This window comes from Psammomys obesus, unplaced genomic scaffold (assembly GCF_907164565.1).
Source record: "Psammomys obesus unplaced genomic scaffold, mPsaObe1.curated_primary_1811, whole genome shotgun sequence".
Classification (NCBI taxonomy): domain Eukaryota; kingdom Metazoa; phylum Chordata; class Mammalia; order Rodentia; family Muridae; genus Psammomys; species Psammomys obesus.
Window position 1 is genome coordinate 7,687,145 of NW_026585691.1, and position 19,922 is coordinate 7,707,066.

General features: G+C 40.0%; 1 protein-coding gene across 1 annotated transcript in view; it reads left to right on the plus strand.

The window, feature by feature from the left end:
- Nucleotides 1–1,965: 1,965 nt before the first annotated feature.
- Adam10 (ADAM metallopeptidase domain 10) overlaps nucleotides 1,966–19,922 on the plus strand; it is a 98,072-nt gene continuing 80,115 nt past the window's right edge. Inside the window, exon 1 of the mRNA XM_055598088.1 lies at nucleotides 1,966–2,247. Within this exon, the coding sequence (XP_055454063.1) occupies nucleotides 2,193–2,247 (55 nt within the window). The 5' untranslated portion in view covers nucleotides 1,966–2,192. The remainder of the gene's footprint in view (nucleotides 2,248–19,922) is intronic.

The following is a 19,922-nucleotide window of genomic DNA, read 5'->3' on the forward strand; positions in this document are numbered from 1 at the left end:
ACTCAAGTAAAGGTGGAGGAGAGCTGACTTCGGAAAGCTGTTCTTGGATCTACACATGCTTATTGTGGGCCATGTCCCACTCAAATTCCCCCTCTCTCTTTCTCTCTCTCACACATACACCTATACACACAGAACCAAAATAAAGGAATCACTGCTTTCCACTGGATACTTGTTTGAAGAAGGAAATAGTGTTTGTGTATTTTATTTAGCATATAAAAATTATCTGCTAGGTACTTGTAATTGCTTCACACTGTTAACTAATCTGAATTTAGTCCATCAAAATAGTTCCAAAAGGCAATTTTCATTTTACAAGGGAAATGCTGAGATGATAAACAGTTTTGAAATAACCAGGCCAAAGACTTATAAGTGGCAGGGATGGATGGCACAGATGCAGGGCCTTATCCTGTTAATTATTTCACTTTCCTCTTTACTTGCAAAATGCCATGATGGAATTAAGACTTCTAACAAAGTAATGGCCGGAACTTGTGACATCAAAGTGCCATTCATTATGATATGGGGGTGTAGTGCCATCATGTTTTGCAAACAAAAGAAACAACATCTTAGATGTAAAGTTCAGTGATTACTAGAAGACACTCTTTGCCTATGACTATTGGAATTGAGTATACACAATACTGCCAAACACCAAACTTGTCACAAAGAACTCAAACATCTAGTGACAGCAGGAATGTGAGGGAGAAGTAGAAAGCACATTTGGTAAGCCACATGTCTGCAGCTAACTTTTCTAAGGGTAGATGCTTTAGGAAAGGAAAAAGGAGTAACAGCATTCAGTCATCCTGTGTTGATTTCATATACTTCAGTAGAAACGAATGGACAGGATAATCATGATGATGTGGGAACTTCTGAGTGTAGAGTTTAGTAATGTGAAGCAGAACAATAAAACCTTTCTTGAAACAACTAAGGAAAAAAGCATTCTCCTTAAACAAGGTGTGCATGCCTATAATCCCGCGATGGAAGATGGAAGGCAGAGGATCAGAAGTTCAAGTTTATCCTTGACCACATAAGGAGTCAGGGGAAAGCTTGGTATACGTTAGACGAGGGGTGGGAGACGGGAGAGGGAAAGTATACTCCTCTTGATTTTTGTTTTATTTAAAGAACTACATTTCAGCTTAATGTAGGCTGTAGAAAGTATCTAGGACAGAAGAATTGCAATTTATTCTTATTATCAATAATATAAACTCATATTCTTTGAGCCAACCTAAGCAGAATAATTAAGTATTTTCAAGGTGTAAAGACTCAAAGTGAGTTACCGAGAAACCAAATACCAGCTTTGTAGAAGTTGGCGTGAAAGCGGTATGGGGGAGACAGACTAACAAAAGGGCATTTTCTGAGCTGGAGATTAAGGACCACTGGCTTTTAAACCATGGCTAAGGCCTAGTATGTGACAAATTGGTTAGTGGTTCAGGAAAGTACCCTTTAAGGCATCTCTTCCTGTTGGGTCCCCATCACAGCTGTCTATCGCGGCTAAAATCAATGCTAGCTGGGACTGCTTTTGTTTACTTAGCAGCTGCAGAGCTCCAAGAGAGGCAGAAAAGGAAGCAACGAAAACCTCTCGTTTTCTGGAGGCGAAGAAGCCGAAAGCCGTTCCCCTCGAGAGCCTCGGGCTAGGGTGTGAGCCCCAGGTACAGTCCTTAACAGCTGGAAGAACTAGGCACCACTTTCCCCGGGAAAAGGGCGCTTCCACCCGGGGCGGTAGGCGGGGCCTCGCATGGCTCCGCCCCCCAAGGCCAATCCCAGCTCTCCGGCAGCGGACAGGAAGCGGCGGCGGGGCCTAGCGGCTGGGACGCCCGCCTCGGCACGCATGCGCATTACCCCGGGGAGCCGAGGGGAGCAGGGCGGGGCGGGAGGCAGGGGCGCGGCCTCGCGAGTGCATTGGGTGCCGGCGCGTCACGTGGCGAGGAAGGAGGCGGAGGGCCGCGGCTCCGGGAAGGGGCCGAGACCAGGCGAAGAGCGAGGGCAGGGAAGCGGGGAAGGGAGGAAGGAAGAGGCCGAGGGGGAGGGAGGGCCCTGTTTTGGCGGAGCGGGGTGCGCGGCTGGGCCCCTGAAGTGGAGCGAGAGGGAGGCGCTTCGCCGGTTCCGCTGCCGGGGAGGCTCGTCGGGACCCAGCGCCGGTCGCGGCTCCCTCAGGATCGATGCACCGCGGTTAACCCGTGAGGAGGCGGCGGCCGCGGAAGATGGTGTTGCCGACGGTGTTAATTCTGCTCCTCTCCTGGGCGGCGGGGCTGGGAGGTGAGACGCGACCCCGAGCGGCGGCGGAGTGCCCGGCCGGGGCCGAGCGCGGCGTCGCGGAGCCGGGCCGCGCGGGTCGGGTCTGCCCGGCTCCTGTCAGCTCGCTCAGCTCGCCTCAGCCGACCCCGAGCCGCGCTCCCCGCGCGCTATTGTCCCCCGCGCGCCCCGACCGCGCTCCCGCCGCCGGCGGCCCGGCCAGGCTGCGGAGCCCCGGGCCAGGCCTTCCCCGCCCCCACGGCCCGGCGGCCCTGCCGGCCCGGCCTCTCGCGCCGCTTTCCCCGGGAGCCGCGGAGCCCAGGCCGGCCGCCCTCGAGCGCTCCGCAGCCGCCTCGGGCTCTGCCCGGGTCCGAGCCCCGGGACCGCGCAGACTCGCGGGCAACTTGGCGAGGTTGGCAGCGCGGCGCGGGCATTGTTCTGGAAGCGAGCAAGCGCGGCGGTCCGGAGCGGCTCCGGGCCGGGTGCCGCACGTCGGTGTGCGTGTTCTCTCCCGGTCGTGCTCGGTTCCGAGTGTTGGCAATCAGCGCGCCGGGGGTTTTGTGTGCGTGAGTGTCCGTCTTCCGTCGTCCCGGGTTTAGTTGACTTAGGAGAAGGGCAAGCCGTTTTAGCATGCCCTTCGAGCCCTCCGTTTGTTTGCTTTGAGTTCCTAAAAGACGCAGGACCAACCCTTTTTGGGCGACCCAACTTGCAGAGTTTTCTTAAACTCTCAGGTGGAGCAGTCGTACCGCGGAGCGAGAGGATTGTCAAACAGATTGTCAATCCCCCAGCAGATTGGACTTCACAGTCGCTTAAAGTTTCTGGATGCTTTGGACTTGAGAGACAGCGATTTTTCATCCCCAGTGTTTCCTAGGACAGGCTGCATGATTATTTTGTTCTTAGGAGAAAGTGCTTTACTTCAGGTAAGCTGACTTGCCGCCCAAGTGTCCTGATGGAGCATAGCTTAAAAGCATTGAGTTGAAGCAAAACAAAAACCAAAACCCCCAAACGTCCAGGGGTGTCAGCAGTCTAATTTGATAATTTAGAAAATATTCTAGTGTTTTCTGTAGTGTATTGTTTGTGTTCATCCCTTTGTCTCATTGACTTACAACCGCAGGGCCCAGCCTATTTTTGCCCTGCTTTCTGCTTACTCTGAAGTTGGTTTTGTGTATCCAGACTTCTGTTGTCATTTGTACTATTCATTTATTAGGTACACATTTTAGATGACAGCCACTAATAGATGGTTTGTTTGTTTATTTATTTATTAAAGAACCAGGTTGCAGACCATCTGTAAAGGGCCTCGTTTTTTAACATTTGTATTTTTTGCCAAAACGGCTAAAAACAGCCCTCGCTGGCTGTTTTCACTTTTTTGTGATTACAGTCAGGAATTAGACACTGTTCTCTGTGAGGTGATAAAAAGTAAAACAGACATGAGACACTTTGATAAATAGTGATATTAAAGATAACTAAAACCAATGTAGCCTGATGTTTTTGGGGAAAATGTACATAAATTAACAGTATAATTATTGTAGATGAAGATTTTTATTCAGATCTCTGGATTCTTTTACTGCACCAAGTAATGGTTCAGAGGACAGTTTTCGTTGTGCTTCTGTTAAAAACTTAAAAAAAAAAACAACAAAAAATAAAGCCACCAAAGTTTTCACTTAAGCATTAATACAAAGATTGTAATACTTGAGTATGTAGGTATGAGTTGCCTAGCAAGGCCCCATGCAAGGCTTTGGATTCAGTACCCCTAGTTTTAGGCAAACAAACAAACAAACAAAAAAAAAAACCAAACTATCCTGCATTTATTTGTAATTTATTGTTCTATATGTTTTATCTAATCTGAACCAAGTATAGCTAAGCCTGTCAATTTCTGTGATGCTTTGTAGGCTAGTGTGCATTCAAGCTTAGTAGATGTTGGCTTTAGTGCATGGGAAAGTTGAATATAAGGTTAGGGTAGGTTGTAGAAGTACAGAGAACTTTAAATCATGTTGAGGTGCAACTGAACTCTGTTGATTGCTTTCATCTTGCCTGTTTGTTAATCACTGTTGTGTGTGAATTTTTTTCTTACTCCACATATGTGAGGGGTGGAAAGCTAGAAGGGGCCAAGAAAATGTTTAAACACATAAAACAAACTTTCCTAGTTTTCTCTTCTGCATTAGCATCTGTCCTATCCTGTGTTGTATTTGTGGAAAGATACCATGACAGTTTTAGAGTTTATGAATTGTCTGGATGGAAGTACTCAAACATACATTCAAAATGCTTCTAAAAACTTATTTGTGGTCTAGCAAAATGGCCCAGTGGGTGGGAGCAATTGCTTTGAAAACCTGACTACCTGAGTTCCAGCCCCCATCCCTTGGTTGAAGGAGAGAACCAATTCCCAGAAATTTTTCTTTGACCTTCCCGTGCATGCCATGGTTCCTCATGGCCTTACTCATGTACACTACTCACAACAGTGAAATAAAGTAATTTGGAGACATGTTAGGAACTCATTGGCACTATGTTGATTAGCCAAAGAATTGTTATGTGTATATGTATGTGATTGATTGACATGCGCACTGGCTGTGTCGCCAGGCTCTAACTCCTAGGCTGAGGCGATCCTCCTGCTTTCCTAGTAGCTAGGACTACAGGTGCAGGCCTTTATGCAGTGCTGTTACTTTTAAGCACAGAAAGTGTGAAAGTTAAGGTTTTTCGGTTGGTGGTGCAGCCTTTGATCACAGCATTCAGGATGCAGAGGCAGACGGATCACTGAGTTCAAGGTCAGCCTGGTCTACAGAGTTCCAGAAACCATGTTTCAAAACAAAAAAAAAAAAAAAAAAAAAAAGGAAAAGAAAAATTATTTTGTTTGCTTGAGAACTCAGAAAGTATTAGTTATAGCAACAAATTAATCCTGTGTTTCACTTGATGAAGTCATCCATGTAATGAACGTTGGTATGTGGTGTGTGTGTGTTTGTGTTTAAATTTAAAAAGCTGATGTAAACGCTTTGTATGATACACATTCTACAGAAACAAACTTCCTGGACACTGAGCCCAAAGAATTTAAAATCTCAAGGCTTAAGCTTTAACTGTTTTTTTCTAACTTGTGCCAGCAAGTAGGAGTATGGGGAGATATTCTCTTTTTGTCTTTGACTCAAAGGAACTTTGACTTTTTATCTTTTTAACTAGAGTTTGAGAGTCCAGTACATTCTGTCACCTAACCAAGGCCAATTAATTTCAAGTAGTCCCCAGCATTAGCAGTGTCTCTTGGGCTTGTGCACAGGACCTTTATTGGCAGGGTTGAGAGGAATAGCCATGGCAGGCACTTCTTTGTTTCCGATCTGCTTTTAATAACTTGCTCTATATATTATATATTATTGGATCTCTTTAACCCAAAGGGTCGGATGGAGGAGTGCAAAGGACATTCCTCTGATGTTCATCATTCAGCTAATACTGCTTAGGAATTTTTACTTTAAATTTATGAAAATTAAACAAATGTAGGCTTAAAGGGATACTTATTCTAGTATTTGCTAAGTGGTGAAATACTCAAACACAAGCCACTGTTGTTGGTTTTTTGTTTGTTTATTTGTTTTGTTTTGGGTGCTGGGGATTAGATCTGGGGTCTCCCAAATGCTGGGCAAATACTCTACTACTAAATTACATTCCCAGTCTTCCCTGCCCCCAAACACACTTTTTTATTTTAGACAAGGCCTCACTAAGCTCCCAGGCTGACCTTGAGTTTGGGATCCTTCTGAGTAGATTACAGGTCTGTACCAATAGGCCTGATTTACCTCAAACAAGAACACTCTGAAAGGTTAAAGTTTTAACCTACTACTCTCTGTACCTCCATACCTGCCTTTTGTTTTGGTTTTCTTTTCCTTCTTGAAACAGGGTCTCACTGTGTGGCCCACACTATACTTGAATTTATAGTCTCCTGCTTCAATTTACTGAGTGTTGGGATTACAAGTAAACTCCACGATGCCAGACAATATAACAATTTTGTTTCTTCTTGGTGTGGTGGTACAACTTTAATCCCAGCACTCAGGAGTTAGAGGCACATGGGTATCTGTGAGTTTGAGGCCAGCCTGGTCCCTATAGTGAGTTCCAGGAAAGCCAGAGCTACTTAATGAGACTCTGTCTCAAAAAACCCAAAAGAATACAAAGGAAAAAAAAAAAAAAACAAACAAACAAACAAAAAAAACCAAACACCCACAACTTTCTGCTTTCTTTTTAGTTGAAAGAATGTCTTTAAAAAAAAAAAAGATTTATGTGTATAGGTGTTTTGCCTGTATTTATGTCAGTATGCCACATGTGTGCTTGGTGAGCACCAAATCCAGAAGTGGGTGTTAGATTCTGTTAGAACTATAATTATAGACGGTTGTGAACCATCATGTTGGTGCTGGGAATCAAACCTGAGTCCTCTGAAAGAGCAGCCAGTGCTCTGAATCACTAAGCCGGCTATCTCTTCAGCCCCTAGATAATAGCTTTCTCAGCTGCATTACCTGTTTATTGTCTACAACAGGCTGAATTCAGTCTTTTTCAAATGAGAAAAATGTTTCAGGGTGGGGCTTTCTTGTAGTTTCTGTGTATTTTTCCAGAAAGTATTGAAGTGGCATGTTTACTATTCTATTAAATTTATTGTAATTGATGATGTTTTATAGTATTATATTTAGTTTTAATCATATATCCTTTTGGTTACGTTTCTTGTGAAACTTGAGGATGTTATATTTAGGGTTGGGGAGTAGGGACCAGGCATGATCTTACCATGAAGCCCATTGCTGGCCTTGAATCACCTCATAGTCCAGGCTGGCCTGGACTTTTAATGTCTTTTAATGTATGTTTGGCTTTGTAGAGTTTAGTGCTGAGGCTACTTTGTTTAGTTTCTGAACAATCGATATATTGTACTAAATGTCTTAGTTAAAGTTAGGAGGGTAGAATGGAAAAACAACAACAACAACAACAACAACCCATGAATAACCCAGAAGGCTTAGCAAATACAATGCTCATTCATTTAGTTATAGATAGATGGTATCCTTGGTCTGAATGGTGAGTACTGTAGCTTTAAATTAATTTACTAGATTACTGATAGGAAACACATACTTTAAAATGTTTATTATAATAGTCCCTGTAGTAATATTATAAACTGTAAATTGAGAAAATGTATTTTCTCTACTTAAAGGAAATTCAGTAAAAGCTAGATGGTAGAAGCTCCCATATTTGTTTTATTTATTTAATGTAAGAGCTGTGCTAAAATAACAGTGTTATTTTAGTTTTGATTTTTTTATTTGTATTAAAGTTGCATTTCTACTTTCCCTTTTATCCTTCTTTTTTTTTTTTTTTTGTCAGTGTTGAGGATTGAATATCTTTGCCTCTGCTGGGAAAGCATTCTACTACTACTGAGAACTATATCCCAAACTCTTTTTAGTATTTGAACTTTAAAAAGTGATTTATTTATTTACTTTGTGTACGTGTGTGTATGTGTCCATACTTATTTGCATGTACATGTCATAGCACACATATGCATGTCAGAGGACCTTTTGGAAGTTCTTTCCTACTTTTGTGGGTTCTGGGAAGTGACCTCAGATTGTCAGCCGGAGAGGGAATCATACCCTTTTACTGGGTTGTGAGCCATTATGTGGTTGTTGGGAATTGAACTCAGGACCTCTGGAAGAGCAGCCAGTGCTCTTAACTGCTGAGTCATCTCCCTACCCAATGGCCCTTCTTGATTATTAATTTTGAGACAAGGTCTTTCTCATTAAGTTAATCAGGCTGCCCTGAACTCTGTCTGTAGACCAGGCAAGCCTTGAACTTGTAATCTTTCTGCCTCAATACTGTGAGTAGGTAGGATTATAGTAGTAGGCCCAGGTAAAGATAACTTATCATCCCCACTTTTTTTCTGTTTGGTGTTAGAAACTGGACCCAGGTCATTATTAATGTTCTACCACTGAGCTGTATCCACAACCATGTGTTTTAATTAAAATGTTTAGAAAAATTTTACTGAAGTTGGTTTTTTGTTTGTTTTTTTTTCTTTTTCTTTTTGTTGATAACAGGTAGGGCATAATCACTCTGTTGCCCAAGGTGGCTTAAAACTGTTGGACTCAAGTAATCTCTTGGGACTATAGCAGTAGGACTTAGAGTATTTGCCATCGTGTGGACACATATTTTACAATGGTCTAGCTTAAAACAAATCTGTGTGAATCCTAACAATATAGTTTGCCAAATGGAGACTGTTGGAGAGCAGGACAAAGGTACTTACTTGCCATCTTGAGTGATGCCTTTCAGTGAGAAATTGTGTGAATACTAATTGGGGAGATAAATTATAAAATAGGAAAGCTTGTAGACAGAGAAATACACGGTGGTTTCAGGTTGGAGCCCAAAGCTCAGAATCAGGTAGGCAGAAACTTCAGACAGCAGGAACTGATTTGTATTTGGTCTGCATTTCATGAAGGCAGCACCATGTGACAGAGTTGTGTAGAGCCTCAGGATTGTTTAAAATCTTGTCATTGTGTAAGGAAGAGTTAATTTAATTAATACTTACTACTACTTCTTCCACAACATTCTAAAAAGGTGGCTTGGGGCCAGCAAGATGGCTCAGATGGATTAATAGTGCCTGCCAGCACGTCTGAGAACTTAGGTCCGATCCCCAGAATGTGCACAGTGGAAGGAAAGAACTGACTCCCGTAACTTGTACTCAGACTGTACATGTACAGAGTTGGCTTGTTCTGAAAAACAGCCTAGCAGTGGTGAGTCTAACTAATCCAGATGTCAGTGTTTTTTTAAAGGGCTATTTTACTTATTTGTTTATTTATTCATTCATTTACTTACAATATGTGGTATTGATGTGATTATGTTGGTGTAAGCACCGTGTAGAGGCCAGAGAAGGCCCCCAGGTACCACCCTGTGTTGTGTTCCACCTTATTCCCTGGAGTAGGGTCTCTCACTGAAGGAGAAGTTTGCTTTTCAGCTAGGCTGGTTGACAGAGAGCTCCTGGGTTTGTATCAGGAGCTTTTCCTGTGCCTACTAGTACAGGAATTACAGATATGATCATCACCCCCCAGATTTGTATCTGTCTGCTAGGGATTTAAGCTCAGGTTCTTATGTTTTGACTAGCACTCTTACCCACAGAGCCATTTCCCATCCCCCATCCCCAATTGTCAATTTTTATACTAGGGACAATGCAGCAATGTCAATGAGAAGTGGAAAAGCTGAAATGTTTCCTATCAGTTGGATCCCTTCATGGTCAGAAATGTTATTCTCCAACAGTGAGACTGCCTTGAGATAGTACATAGGGCATTGTTCTGATCCAGATAGGCTGCAGAAATAGTCTCAGATAATATGTGCTCTTCCTTTGCTACTGAAAGAATTCATCCGAACCTACTATAGTTCTAGCTAAATAATGAGCAAAGTGTCCTGTGAAAACCAGGGATTTTTGGGTTTCTGTAATTGGTAGGAGTTGTGGAGTCGTAGTTTGAGTGAGAAGAAAAGTAAAATTTATCAGAGTGGACGAAATGCCAGGATGTAAATGTACAGTTCCAATTATGTGTTGTAGTTGCAAGTGAAACAAAAATTGATGAAGCTGTAGAAATGTCACCTAGCTAGCTGGGGCAGTTTGTGAGGTAAAAGAATGATGATACATGTAGATTTAGAAATTAAGTTTGAGGAAACAAACAATTGTTCTTAATTTTGTTAATTTAACATGTTGGAATTAATTTCTTTGGTTCTAGATTGCCTGGTACACCTGGTATATGCAAATTGTGAATTTACAGTTTCAAGCACTAGTTGGGGAAAATAGTCTGATCTTCGAGTTTTAAATGGCAGTTTGGAGAGATACTAACATAATGACCTGCACTTGGATTGTTCATATTCTGGGCTATTACTAGCAGGTAGAATATTATGGAATGAAGTTGGTATCCATGTTGGGTGATTGGGATACAATGCAGTGAGGAATAAGTTAGATGCTTGATAAATTGTGTGGCCTAGTCTCAGGTTAGTGTCAGGTCTAGTCAGGTTAGTCAGAGTAGTCATTGTAGAAATAAAGATTTAAAAAGTAATGAGGGCTGGTAAGATGGCTCAGCAGGTAAAAGTACTTGCCACTGAACCTGACAACCTGAGTTTGATCCCTGGGACTGAAACAGAAGGGACGAACCAACTCCCGTAAGTTGTCTTTTGACAATCACATATATTGCCCCACAACACACACGCACACACACGCTGGGTAAAACTTGTCGAATGTTTAATGTTAACAAAATGTACTGAGGGCTTACTGTTGAATTAAGAGCTTTTATATTGGATAGTGGCTTCATAAACCTTTGAAGATCTTAGTCTTTGAAGTTGAAGTCTTGAGATTTCTGTTCTAGATAGAAGGTGGGGTGAGGATCACAGACTGGGACTTCATACTACCATGCTTCTTCCTGGGGACTGCTTAAAAGTTTGCATTGCTCTTTAGTTTTGTGTGGCTGATGATTTGAGAAGTAATGCTTTAGAGAGTTGGATGATAGGAATCTAATGAATTGGAATAAAGGGGAGTGATTAGCTTTGAAGAAGCACTAACACATTAAAAAAAAGTGATTTATTTTTATTTTATATGTCTGAGTGTTTTGTCTGCATGTATGTATGTATGTGTACCACATGCTTGTCTGGTGCCTGTGAGGACAGAAGAGGGTATCAGATCTCTTGAGATTGGAGTTCCAGATGGTTGTGAGCCACCTGGTTGGTGCTGAGAACTAAACCCAAATCCTCTGTTAGAGCAGCTAGTACTTTTAGCTGTGAACTATCTCTGAACTATCTCTCTGGCCTCCATTTTTGCTACTGATTTCTTTTGTTGGAATTAGATTCTAGAATTTTAGACTATGTCTGGTACTCTTTGTTAAATGTGGATTGTGAACTTTATACTTCAGAAACAAGTGGGGAAAACAAGATTATCTTTAAATTTTAGGCAAATGGCTGTTAGTTTTGTGAAACATCATCTTTCCATGTTTTTGCTTACATTGATAAGAAACACATAATCACAAAATAGCTGAACTTCTGATTTAGCTTTTAGAATAATACATATATCAACCTAGAAGACCATCACCAGATGAATGGATAAAGAAATGTATTTGTACACAATGGAGTTCAGTTCAGCCATAATGAATAACCAATTTTTCAGGAAAATGGGTAGAACTGGAGATTGTCATGTTAAGCAAATAAGCCAGACTCAGATACATATTGAGTGTTTTCTGTCATTTACAAAATCTAGATTTGTTGGTGTGTGTTTGTACATGTATATATGTATGTATAAAACCTTACTGGGACTTGGGGCTTACTGAGCAGGCAAGGCTGGGTGTCTTAACTAGTGAGTCTCAGGGATTTGCTTCTCTCCACCTCCCTAACACTAAGCTTTCAAGCATGTGCCCCATCAGGCTTTTTACATGTGCCTGGGATTCTGTTAATGTGGCCAACACTTTATCAACTCAGCTAGCTACCCAGCCCATGACTTTATTTCTAGTTTGTTTTTTAGGACCTAGCACAAAGCCTAGCTCACATCAAGATTTATAGTAAATGTTTTATTAAAACCACAGAATTAGGGCTGGTGAAATGGCTCAGCAGGTTAAAAAAAAGAAAAGAAAAGAAAAAAAAAAAAAGAGCCTGGTAAATTGTGTTCTGAAATCCACAGCAAAAGGAAGTACCCAACTCCCCAAAGTTGTCTTCTAATATCTACCATGGCACATTAATATGTGCCTGCATTCACAACATCCTAGACACACATCATACAGTATTAAATAAAGTTAAAACCCCATAGTATTATTAACAACATTGCTTGGTGAGTGGACTGGATTTGTGAGTTCATGATACATAGCCGTTTTCATTAAGCAAGGTTGTATTTTAGTGAAACAACTTTGGATTTGCTGTCTGTCCACAGTGTTATGGAAATAGCTTCATTACGCAAAGCTAAATGTCATGATGATTTTGTTAAAATGGAATATTCTTGCAGTACATTAGAGAGTATACACTCCAATTAATACAGTATATTATCAGAATTCCAAGTGGACAATAATAAGGATTAAGTATTTAATCCAGAACCATTTGGCTGCTAGCCTTGGAGGTAGGTAGTCATCTGTACTTAGAAATTGGCATGGAAAATGTACTTACAAAACTTAACTTTATTCTGGTTAAGATGTTTAATTTCCTTGATAACCTATAAAATCTGATTTTTTTTTCCAGGCAGTGGTACAGATCTCTTTTTGGTACAAGAGTCTTTTTCCTCTATGTATAGAATAAGCTATAGAATAGTGATTTCCAGCTAAGTATGACATGAGTGGAAAGCGAGGTAATGGGTAAGGGTTTAGAGTGAAATGTAAGATAGATGTACAGCAGCAAATGGAAACAGTAGCTGGAATTTCTTATGTCTGTGTGGGAGAAAGATGTAGGTAGGTTGAAAGCTACAGTCTTTTATGTAGATTACCATCTGTACTGGTGGTATTAATTTGAAAGTATATAAAAAATTTCAGATATCTGCATAAAAATCTAAATGATATGTACACAGTTCCATTTTGGAATTTTAAAACTATTTCTTAAGTGAGTGGTAGAAACAGAATAGTCAGTAGATTTTAGTCATTCGTGTTCTGTGCCCCGTGTGATTGATTGATTTGTAATCTGTGAAAGGGTTACTTAGCTTTACCTCTGATGCAGCTATCTATTATTTTATTTATAAGAGTCTAGCTTACTTAAAAAATAGATATGTCAAAATATGTTTTTAATTATAGACATAACCTGTTATTTTGAAGTTTCGCTTGTAACTGTGAGGTATAGATTGTCAGTTTCACGTGATCTGACTGGTTTCTAGTGAAGAAATGGAGACCGGTTTTAGTTTGAAGTCATAGTGTAGAAATGGTTTGTCTAAGTGTTAAAATACTTCGCTATGTTGCTGAGGTATAGGACATAGTTCCTAGAAGGCTACTTTTGTCATACAAGAGAGCAGTTTTGTAAGTGCTGTGTAATATTTCAAGATCAGAGTGAATATATATGAGCATAAAGAACATTGATCATAGATGTTCCTTGAGGAACAGTTAATGGTTTGAAAAGAAAGAAAATCTGCTTTTATGTTGAAAAATGTTCTTGAAATCACATGTTGACCTTAATTGTATATTTGCTTGAATTTGGAATCAACTGGGAAACACAACTCTGGGTGTGTGTGTGTGTGAGGGTGTTTCCAGAGAGCTTAGCTGATGGGGGAAGATCTATCCTGAATGTGAGAACTGACCTTCTTATGGATTGGGGTCCTGGGCTAATTGAAAAGGAAACAAACCAAAAACCAAACCAAACAAACAAAAGAGAAAAGAAAAGGAGGCTGGACCAGAACTCCCTCTCTGCTTCCAGTCTATGGATGTAGTGTGACCAGCTGCCTGACCTCCCTGCCGCACATTTTCCTCTCCATGGTGGACTACACTGCCAGGCCACAGCAGTGAGAAAAGTAACTAATAAATACAGTATTAAAATTTGAAATTAATGTAAGTGAAAAATGTTGGAAATAACTTGATTGCAGGTAATTCTTTTGAGGCATTAGAGACATACCAGCTTTAGTTTGTCCTTTATCCTTTCCTGTATTGTAATGGAGTTTTCTATATGTAATATTTATAATGTCAACAGTTTTGTAAATTTTCTTTTCCCATTTTTAAGATTGTGTAATCAACTTTTTTTTTTTTTTTTTGGTTTGGATATAGATAGGAAAAAAATGATAAGTAATGTTGCTTTTTGGTTCAAAAAGTGGTGCTATTAACCCACCATCTGTAAGCTAAGTAGCCAGTGTTACAGGTGTGCACCATCACGCTTGGTTTACTTATTTATTTTCATAATGTTTTGCAGTACTTTGATTGAACCCGGGGCCTCCTCACACATGCTAGGCAGTGCTTTACTGCTGAACCAAATCTTCAGGCCCTAATACACTCATTAAGAATCCCATGGTTGTGAGAGATAGCTTATTACAGTACACATCTATAATTGTGGTGGAGGATGGTTTTTTTAAATTCTTTTTTTACTTTTATTCCTTTATGTAGTGTGCATGCCATGGCAAGTATGTGGTAGGCAGAGATGGGGAAGATGAGGTTCTCCTCTTCCAGCCTGTGGGACCCAGTGGGTGAACTCAGTTTCTCAGGCTTGTTGATAAGTGCCATCCTACCATCCTTACTTGTGTGTGTGTGTTTTAAATGTGGGAATGTTTAAAATTACTGCTGGGCTTTTAAAGTGTTAGGCTCTGTGTGCATTTATTGTGTACTTCATAGAAGTTCACATTTCTGAAATCTGCGAGCACAAGAAGGCAACCTGCTGCTAAAAGGCTTTCCTGTGTAGGTGAAGTAAAGTAGCAGAAGAGAAAGATACCTTTCTTTGCAACCAGAGTGCAGAGTAGAATGACGTAATACAGAAACAGTGCTGTGGTAAAATAGCCCTGAGATTATTGCTTCATTGCAGCCTCGCCTGCTGAGGATGTTGATAAAAGTGAGCCTGATCAAGATGTTAAATCATGGGGAGAAATTAGTAATAGTTCAAGTGGAAAGATATATATGCACACGGAAAAACTTGGGTTGTCTAGAAACTTTTGTTCACCAGAAGCAGTCATTTTTTATTGACTCTGCACTCCAGGTTAAACATGTTACTTGTGCCTCACACATGAATACCTTTAGTAGTCATCTCTGTGTTGGCAATAAAAGGAGTCTGGGGTTGGCAAGTTTTTCTTTTTATTTCTTTTTCAGTGTTGGGTATCAAACTCCAGGCTCTGTGGATGTTAGGCAAGTTTTCTGCCATTGAGCTTCATCCCTGGCCTCTGGTTGGCATCTTCTGAGCCCTTCCTGTTAACTTCCCGGTTGGTCGTTGGGCCTTGCATAGTAATGCATCAATAATGTAAAGAGATGCCCTAGCTCTGTGCCTGTTTGCTTTTGGTTTTACTCGTAGTCTTTAGAAGATTGTTCCTTTTGTACAGATGCACTTGGTGTATTTAAAGGGTTTAGGACGGGGAGATTTTCATTGTGGGCTCTGACTCAAAATAGCAGCAAGCTTTTGAAAGACACGCTTCTTTGCTGGTGCTTAGTAGTAACTTTTTTCGTAGCCCAGAAAGGCTTTAAACTTGTTATTCTCCTGGGTACTTGATTTCAGTTGCCAGATCACTGCTGCTGCTGTACTGATTCAGGTTAAAGCCATCTTTATCAGTTTCTGTCGTATGTGCCCACTTTCCTCCCTGCATCTGTCCCACTAAGTCTCTCTTCAAGCCTAGAGTCAGCCATCATCCAAAGCATGGTCAAAACTAGCCAGTAACAGACTGTATACTTTATAGTGGCTGATGTCATGACGTTTATTGTGGGAGTTTTATCTCAATTAAAACTACATCAATTGAACAATAACATACCTGTCAAGTAATTCACCATTGTAAGTAAAAGTCAAATTTGTAAAGACTCATATAAGTGCCTTTGTGTCTCTAGTTCATTTCTGTTCCAGCCAAATTTCTGTATATAGTTGTATTGTCAGTTTTTTTTTTTTTTTTTCTTTTCCCGAGACAGGGTTTCTCTGTGTAGCCTTGGCTGTTCTGGACTCACTTTGTAGACCAGGCTGGCCTTGAATTCAGAGATCCATCTTCCTGAGTGCTGGAAATACAAGCTGGCCACCTTTTTTTTTTTTTTCCTTTCATTATTGAGTCTTTTTTTTCCTATGTTAATAGTTCAGATTACTAAACTAGGAGCCCGTGTCTCACACCTTTAATCCCATTGTCCAGGAGACAGAGGCAGGCGGATCTCTGAGTTCTGAGTTCAAGGACACCCTGGTCTACAGAGCAAGTTCCAGGACAGCTAAAATTACACAGAAACCCTGTTTCAAAAAACAAAAAACAACAAACAAACAAAACGACAAAAAAAGATTTAGATTACCTTTTATAAAAATACCAGCTTCTTCCTTGGAATTTTTTGGCCACCATTTTGCTATACTTTTCTTCCATTAATAACTTTCATATCTTTGTTTATTGTTCATCATTTTAGAGCAATGCTCCATGAGATCAGTAGCTATTTCAACTTTTTAATGTTTGTATTTTCAGCACCTAAAGTAAAGCCTAGCACATACACTATTAAATGTACCCAAATTTCTGAGGATATGTTTGGGAGAAAAAAGCCTCTGGAGATTCACATTTGTCCTTTTCCTTTAATTGATCCTCTTACTATTTTGAATGTTACTCAGTATCAAACTTAAGACTTCGGTGTGCTAGCTAAGCACTTTACCACAGAGCTGTGCCTTAGCCATACTGTAACCAACTTTAAAATGGAACAGGGTTACCATTTTTGCTAGTGTGCTCATTTTGCTCATTAAGTACTTTTCCATGGCCCTGTAATTAAAGAGGTAGTATTAGTTAGATTTTTTTTCTATAAGAACCAAGTTGCTGTATTTTTGTTTTGTTTTGTTTTTAAATCTGTGCCATCCTGTCTGAAAGTATATTTCATTTTGTGTGTATGGGTGTATTTACTGGAATGTATGTCTATACACTCGTGTGTCTAATGCCCATGGAGGCTAGGTGTCAGATCCCTTGGGACTACAGTTACAGACACATAAAGCTCTCATGTAGGTATTTGGAATCTAACTTGGGACATCTGAAAGAGCAGCTGAGCCATCTCCATTTCCTGAAAGCATGTATTAGTTCACTGCAAAAATAGCCTAAAGAGATAAATATGTTGTATTGAGACAATTATAATCAAGGATGGTTTCAAACTCATCTTCCTCCCTCAGCCTTCTTTATACTGGGATTATAGGTATCTGTCATCATGTCCAACAGTAGTGTGTGCTGTACGCCATTCTAAAACACTTTATACACACATTTAATCCATAGAATATCACTTTGAGGTATATGTACTGGTGGTATCCTAACCCTTTTTCAAATGGGGAAATGAGGCATAGTTAAGGAGGTAGTTGAGACAGTTATGAGAGCTGCATGGTTATTTCATACGGAAATTTCCTGAAATGTACCCATGACAGCAGTTTGATAACCCCTCCTGTACCTTGCAAACAGACAGAGAAATTTTTAAAAGAGTAGATTTTGTTCCAAGGCCAGGTTTCTTGAAATTCTGTTACTTAGTTCCATAGGTTCACAGGTTTTCCAGTGATTTGTTTATGGCTCTTAATCTCTAAAATATAGCTTCCCTTTCTATGGAACATTTGAATAAATTCATTCATTAATTATTTATATTGTTGTTTATTGATTACCCTTTCTCTTTCCTTCTTTTCTTTTCCTTTTTTCTCCCCTTTGGGAGATAGCTACAGGCACCTATAATTAAAACTATCTCAGAGACTTAGATTCTGAACTAAGCAGACATGCTTTCTTGGTGAAGTTTTGGCATTAGTGTGCATCTTTTGGTACTTTTGGAAAGTGTTTTTCCCAGATTGCTTTTAAGTTAAGTTTTGGGCACTAGAAAGGCTGAGGGTGTAGCTCAGTGATAATGTGCTTGCCCCAGTACGCATTAGGTCCCTGTGTTAAGTCCCCAGCACCACAAACAAATAAAGGTGACATTAGAAAGGCAGCACTTTTAATATTGTTACTTATTTTGATGGTAATTATGGTTCATGCTGCTTGCTTCTGGGAATTACCTGGGTAGTCTTGAGGATGCTAGTGGGGAGGTTTGATGCTGTTTTAAAAAGTGGAATTGTGGGGCTAGAGAGATGGCTCAGCTGTTAAGAGCAGCCTCTGCTCTTTCAAAGGCCCTGGGTTCAATTCCCAGCACCCACATGGCAGCTCACAACTGTCTGTAACTCTGATTCCAAGGGATCTGACACCTTCACACGAATGCACATAAAATAGAATTAAATAAATTATTTAAAAAAAAGTGGAATTGTATGAGAAGTGTAGAGATTGAACAAAATCACATTGGGAAATGTTTTAGTATTTATGGAAACAGTTTGCTTGAGGATTTACAAGATGATTTGTAAGAAACACAAAACCTTGGATTTCTCTTTGAATGTGGTATTGCTTTGCCTGATTGATGGTTTCTCCCTCTCTTGATTAGATTGATATTATAGGAAGGATAATATTGTTAGTCCCAAGGCATCTATAGACTGATAGAATCTGGACTGGAAGAATTGCATGTGACAAGGATTAGGACTAGAGTAGATGGTAAAGAACTGGAATAGACAGTTGGCACATTGGCTTTGGGGACATCAAGAAAGCTATGCCAAGAAGGGCTGGATGCAAGTGAGAGGGGTAGAGGCTGTGCTCTGTTTATATAGAGACAGGTATTTAACATATGTCTGTGAGACCTGATGGCACTCTGTGCTCCTGACCAGTTGCTAAAGTATAAGAACAAAGCTCAGTTGAGTCAGTTCAGACTCTGCATGTAGAAACAGGCAGTTCTGTGGTGTCTGACTGAGGTAAGTGGCACAAGGGTTGAAGATTGGCCTGGCTTCTTGTGGAGTAAAATCATGCCAATTTCAATTACTAGCTGTGGAAATTAGGGTATACACATATATTTTTGATCTATAAAAGGTACATTCCATTTCTCTTTAGTATTTCATTATATGTGGCTTTAAAAATATATCTTTAAAGGTAGATAGTTTTGAAGGTCATGTGCTGCCATATTTTTTCATTTCAGTTTGTAGTCATATCAGCATCATGAATTGTGCCTGATTTTATGAAGATAATAGAACTGTTATATGTTATCATGAGCTCACTTAACCTCCTTCATATTACTCCTGATTTGCTCCATGCCCTTGGGCTTGTTATGTATCTCCTAAACCACCAGTTTCTTTAACATTGCCTTATAGTTTTTAACTAAATAGATCCATTTGGTGGATCAAATAGAAAAGTTCAGAGCAGTGCATTGCCTGGTAAATGGCAAGTACTCATCAAATTTTAATTATTATATTCTACTTGTAAGTGCCATTATTGTGATGGTTAATCTTGTTTATCATCTTGATGCCTAGATTAGTAGTCTGGAGAGGATTAATTAGGTATAGGGGGGTAATCTCTGCTGTGAATACAGGCAGTCTCTACAATCTGGTACGTTGAGGCCTGAGTGGAACAAAAGGGAAATAAATAAGAAGGAAACATTGTGCTTCCTGGCCACTGGTGAGCCACTTTGCTCTGCCACACTGTCTGTGCTGTGGGACCAAACCTTCTTTAACATGTTGTCCTGAAATGTTTTTGTAGCTGTCATTAACAAGCTTGCATAAGCATTTATTTTATTTAACCTATTTTTAAATTAAGTGCTAACTTATTTAATTATTTAAAATAACATTTATTTGTTTGTTTATTTATTTTTGGTGGTGGGGGAATAGGACTATGAGCCTGCTATGGTGTGCATGGGGGTCAGAGGACAACATTTGAGAGTTGAGAGTTATCTTTTTCTACCTCATGGGTTCTAGGGATTGAACTAAGGTCACTTAGTTGGTAACAGGCAGTTTTATATACTAAGCCATCTTTTCTGTCACAATTCAACATTTAATTAAACAAAAAATTTGCCTAATCAGGATAGTCTCCCCTCTCTATACATAGTAGGCTGTTAGTGTTCATTAAAAATAAATAAAACAAAAAACAAAACAAAAACAACTAAAGAACTTAAAAATAACTTTATAGTTTTGAGATTTTAATTTTCCTTCTTAAGATGTAAAATTTTCACATTTATACATGTAAAATATACAAAAATTTTATAAGTATCTTCCAGCCAGATTTTCATGTGAATTTTAAAATACTAGATTTCTAAAATAGAAATTGGAGGAAAGCA